Source organism: Spinacia oleracea, chromosome 4 (assembly GCF_020520425.1).
Source record: "Spinacia oleracea cultivar Varoflay chromosome 4, BTI_SOV_V1, whole genome shotgun sequence".
Classification (NCBI taxonomy): domain Eukaryota; kingdom Viridiplantae; phylum Streptophyta; class Magnoliopsida; order Caryophyllales; family Amaranthaceae; genus Spinacia; species Spinacia oleracea.
The window spans coordinates 56849722-56855604 of NC_079490.1; the positions used below are offsets into that span (position 1 = coordinate 56849722).

General features: G+C 32.4%; 1 protein-coding gene across 1 annotated transcript; it reads left to right on the forward strand.

Annotated features, from left to right (window-relative positions):
* Nucleotides 1–4451: 4451 nt before the first annotated feature.
* On the forward strand, nucleotides 4452–5360 carry LOC110803690 (uncharacterized). Its single transcript, XM_022009224.1, has one exon. The coding sequence runs from the start codon at nucleotides 4452–4454 to the stop codon at nucleotides 5358–5360; it is 909 nt and encodes a 302-aa protein (XP_021864916.1).
* The last annotated feature ends 523 nt before the right edge of the window (nucleotides 5361–5883 follow it).

Below are 5883 nucleotides of genomic sequence, written 5' to 3' on the forward strand. Positions count from 1 at the left end.
AGAAAAGAAAACTAAAATAAAGAAAACAAAAACAAACATTTCATCCCTGAATATCAAACATTCAGACCCTTTTAATCAACTCACAGGCACATGAAACCAGACCCGTCTCCCCTTTCGTTTCCTTCATCTCCCCTTTTCGTTTGTTTTGCTCCTTCCAATCGCTGAATTACTGCTGCTCAATGTCCATGGGGTTTTGTCCCCTCTTCGCAGCTCACTGTCCACCCACAATCATCACCAATCTTCACAGTTCATCACTCATCATCAATCTTTCGCTGCTCATCCCCTTCAATCGCACGGGCAATATCGCAGCTCAATCGTCATCAAATCTCAGCCATTGGAATTCATTAATTACGTACAAGAAATTCGCGCTGAAATGTTCGGTCGAACCCTACAAAGGTCCGGGCGAACTCCATTGCTGTTTGGGCGAACTCTGTTCACGTTCGAGCAAACCTCTAAGAATCAGGAACTCTAAATTTTCAGTTCGGCCGAACTCCGTTATGGGTTCGGTCGAATCCAAATTGTTTTGTTTTTGCTCTGCATTTTTGCTGCTGTTTTATGCGTTGCTATCTTTGACTGTAACTAGCGGCACAGTGACTGTATTGCTCGTGCAATGACAGTATGCCGAATAGCAATGACAAGGATATATGCTGCTTGGGTTTGTTGTTGCTCGTTCATGAGTTGTTGGGCAGAGAAGATGGTGTGGTGCAGGATAAGCAAAAGTGGTGGTGCAGGTTAGGGTGTAAGGTAGAGGAAGGAGAGGAAGGCTGGAAAACAAATGTTGGGCCTTGGTGTGGTCTTTAGCAAGTCTTGGGCCAAAACACCAACAAGATATAATAACTTGATTTTGTCTCGAAAATTTAACCCGTACCTTGAAAATGCGTGGCTTGAATCACCTACACATAAGAAATGGAACACGAGGGACGAAACGAGAAAGTATAATAAAACAAAACAAAAATAAATAAATAATAATAATAATAATAATAATAATAATAATAAAATAATAATAAAAAGAAATAAATAATAATAACGAAACTATAATAATTAAACTATAAAATTGTAAAATAAATAAATTACGAAATTAAGATCTAAAAACTAATAAAAATAGCTAAAAAATACTAAACTAAGTTATAAATAATCAAAATAAGAAATCAAGTAAAATAAAGACAAAAAGTGTTAAAAATATAATAAAACCGACTCAAATAATGCATAAATTACTACCCTATGTGTAATACCCCATATTTTTAGGCATTTTATTAATCATTTTAGCATTTTTTTAATATATATTTGATATTAAATTATTTTGGAGGGAAAAAATATTCAAATATTTTGGAGGGAAAATATTCAAATGTGTTAGAGGGAATATTATTTTCAAAACTGAATTTAAATCATTTTTTCGGTTTTTATTAATTCCTAATTCTATTAAGAATCAATTTTGGAGAAAAGGAGTTTAATCAACTTAAAATTATTTTTAAAATCCGAAAATTATTTTTAGTATTTTATAAAATATGTTTTATATAATAATATATTTATGATAATATATTTCGGATTTATTTTGGAAAAATAAGATAATTCTATTTAAAATTGAATTTTAAGAGTTTTACCAATTCAAAATTCCCTAAATATCCGAATTCTTTGAGATAAATTCTAAAAGTTTCAGGATAAATCTTAATTAATTATTCAAGACTTTGTTTAAAATTTCGTGATTTTATCTTTTGTATTTTTATTTTAAACAATTTTACTCTAAACCGAATATCACCAAGATCATGACTAGATTCAGAATCCTATCATAGCTTGAACACCAACAACGGCCATACCCCTTAGGGTTCCATTCTAACCCTAAACCTAATCCTATACCTATAAATACCCCTCACTTCATTCATCATTCCTCACACCAAAAGTTGATAGCTTTCCCAAGCCCGCTCTTAAACTTCTTCTCCCTCTTTGGCTCTAAACCTTCTTACCTAAAACCGTTAAAAAACCACCACAACACCCCCGTTGTGCACTCCTTCCACACCCCAATTGTTTTCAAAGCCTTCTCTTTTTATGGTCAGTTTTTACTATTTAAAATATTCTAAATTAATGCCGTAATTTTTAAAAGTTTATTTTTAAAACCATAGTTCGAAATTTTAATTTATAATACTGTTATTATGCATTCATAACTCATGAATTAAATTTAAGGTCATTAGATTTATTTTTATTAATTTAATTGTTCAATCAGGAATTAATTAGGGTTTTTTTTATTAATTGTTAGGAACTCGTAAGTGATCCGTAGCAGGATCAAATTTATCTTTGTGTGAGGTATTATTTAATCAAGGTACGTGTATGTGGATAGATTATTATATGAATTAAATCTATGTATGGTTTAATTATTAACTTCAAATTATTAATTGTTTTCAAATTGAAAATTGTGAATTAGTGATTTTGAATTGTTTCTTGATTTGTGAATTTTTTTTTGAGGCTTTTTGAAAGGTTAAATATTTTTCTTGATTTTAATATGATGATGGATTTGTTCAAGTGGTGTTTGAAATAGTTTGTTTGGTTTTGATGAGTTATAAATCTTTATTTCAAAATACGTTGTTTTATTTGAAAATAAATTTGATTAAATAAAAGGAGAATTGTTGGTTTATCATATGGTTAGAACTTGATGGTCTTTCATGACATTATTGTACTTTTATAAAGTCTCAAGGTGGAATGGATTTCATGGAACTTTTATGTTCATACGCATCACTTGTTGTGTAAGTCGAGGGTCACTTGTTGACTATTATTTGGTTAGTACCCCAATGTATAGATTTGTGATGGAATACTAGCATGGGGGTGTGCACATTTAGGAAGGAAGGGGAGATAAGAAGAGGTGTTTGATTTTCATATTCTAGTTGGGAATATTTCTTTTCGTGGAATGTTTCTACTTTTGGAAAGTTTCTATTTTGGAAATCTTAATTCTTGGAATGTTTATACTTTTGAAAAGTTACTATTTATGGAAAGTTACTATTTATGAAAAGTTTCTAATTTTGGAAAATGAATCTTCTATGATTTCAATTAAACAAGTTTGAATTAAATGGTTTGTGAAAGTATGTTCAACTATATATAAATGTTTTACATGTCTTGCATATATTCGTACTTAGCTTTTGCTAACCCGTAGTTCCTATTTGTTTTGGCTTGGCCCTGTTCACCTTTTGGTGAGCAGTTTTCAGGAACTTGACGTGATGATGTGACATGCTTGCATACGGGATTAATGGAGAGTTCACTAGTTAGGATTTATTTTTCTAAGTTGGTTTCATTTGTGAGTTCAGATTTTAGTATTTAAATTTCAAGGGTTTATCGAATATACACTAATATAATTTCGACTATTATTATTCAATAAAGAAAAGTATTTGATTTATTCCGCTGCATTAGTTGAGTTAATTAGCCTTTAACGTAATCACGTGGCGGTAATACTCCTAATTTTCTCTCCATGTTGGTTTTATTAAAATAAATGTTGGTTTTAAAAAGAGAGAAATTTGGGGGTGTTACAAAATGGTATCAGTTTAGCCATGAAAGAACCTAGGACTAAAATTTGATAAATAAATTTGAGAGTAAGGGTAGAATTTAAGGGGCATATATGATAGAGTTTCGCATTCTAAGCATGTAAATCTATTTTCAAAGAAAGTTATATTTTCATTAAAAACTATTTTCCAATCTTTTGAGAAAAGATGATTGGTGTGAATCCTTTCCATTCTTTTGAGAAAAGATGATTGGTGTGAATCCATCACTCGTAATGTCTTCTGTCTAGGTTGAATAAGAGAAGCTCATACCGACGTTGTGTATAATTCCCTAACTACCTGGGAAGATGTTGTTTTGATGTATTCACACTAAAAATCGAGTACTTGAACTTATACAAATTTTAGAAAAAGATCAAAAGAATTTGTTGAAAGTATATTTAATAAATTAATTTATGCATTTACTAGAATTACATGATAAATTTCGTGCATTAGGTTGATAGGTCCGAGTTTTCTTCAAAAATAACTAAATAAATTGTTTTCGTGACATTAGTTGCGATTTATGTGAATTTTTGTGCATAATGGTTTACGTAATAATTATGTACTTGGAAGGAGTTTGGTGGAAATTTTAACCTTCTAATGATGATGAGTTTCCTTTATTTGGAATTGGTCGAGATATTTTTTTTCTTTATGGAATTTGGTGAAAATTGTGAATTGTCTTGTACTTTGTTATGATTTTGATGTACTAAAGTGTTGCAATATTCTAATTGCATTATTTTTGAATTTAGGTTTTAGTTGCAAATTTTCTATTAGTACACCTTTATCCAGGCAAGATGGTGAGAGGGATAATCCGTAATCGGGGAAGGAAGAGATCAGGGAAAGTCGGAACGACGATTAGGTGCCTAACCGAAATAGCTCAAAACTTGACTCAAGCTATGACAACTCAGGTAACTCGCAGCTAGTAAACCACCTATGATGGAAAGGAAAGTAGCAGCTAGTAAACTACCTATCTATGATGGAAAGGAAGACCCTGCAAGTCTAGAAAACTGGCTTAGCGAATTTGACAAACTATTTGATGCTATAAATTGCCCTGAGGATCTAAAAATCAATAATGATGTGTACTATCTAAGGGAAGAAGTTGACATATGGTGGTCACAACGAAAGAAAGACTTAATGGCCAAACCTGATTTTGATTGGGAAACCATGAAAGAAGCTTTGAGAGCTAAGTTTTACCCTCCCTACCTAAAGAAGCAGAAATGCCTAGAATTTACAAACCTTAGAATGGGCACCATGACTGTGAATGAGTATTACACCAAGTTCATAAAGCTAATGAGGTTTGCACTTGAAATAGTCCCAACTGAAGCCATAAAAGCTCAAAGGTTTGAGCAAGGGTTAACCTTGACTTTGCAAGGGAAGCTTGGGGGAGTTAACTTTGAATCCTTAGATGATGTTTATGGACGTGCAGCTCACCTGTATGGGATTAAAGGAAGAGAGCTTGATGAAAATTCTGGTGAAAAGAGGAAGGGAAATAGAAACTTCCAAGGGAATGAAAAGAAACCTAACCTGGATGGGGATTTTAACCAGGGAAAGAGGGAAGGGAATTTGAACCAAAATAGGGAAGAGAATCGCAATTTCACCCAACAATGGAAGGGAAATTATGAAAATGGAAGTAACGGGAACGAGGATAAGCCTAAAAGGAACTACTTTTGCAAAAAGTGTGAGAATAACCATCCAGGAAAGGATTGTGAGGGAAACCTAGTTACTTGTTATTTCTGTAAGAAGAAAGGGCATCGTGAGTTTGAATGCTACAAGAAAGCATTTGGGGAATCAACATATAACCTAGGCCAAATGGGAAAAATTCACACTCAAGTCAACAAGGATTAAGCAGCAGGATGGAATCAACAACACCAAACCTGGAGGTGGGAATAACGCCACCCAATTGAAGGGACAATTGTTCGTTATGAATCATCGTGAAGCAGAAAACGCGTATGATTTAGAAGCTGGTACTTTTTCTATTTATGATCTACTTGCTAGCTAAACTTTTATTGTAATAGTAGGGCATCACATTCATTCATTCCAAGAGTTTTAGTTTTCAAAAACTTAATAGGCGAGTTACGGGGTCGTAACTTTCTTTTTAAGGGGGGTAGAATGTGATAGAGTTTCGCGCGCTTTTACTCATTTTAAACATATTTTTTGAAATTTTTGTAAAATTTGGTCTATTTTATGCATGTGCATTAGCATCTTCTTCTTTTTATAAGAGTCGATAAAGTTCAGATATTTCCTTTTTCGGAATATAGTGTTGTATTTTTTCCTAAGTTTCGGGACGAAATTTCTTTTAAGGGGGTAGACTGTAATACCCCATATTTTTAGGCATTTTATTAATCATTTTATGCATTTTTTTTAATAT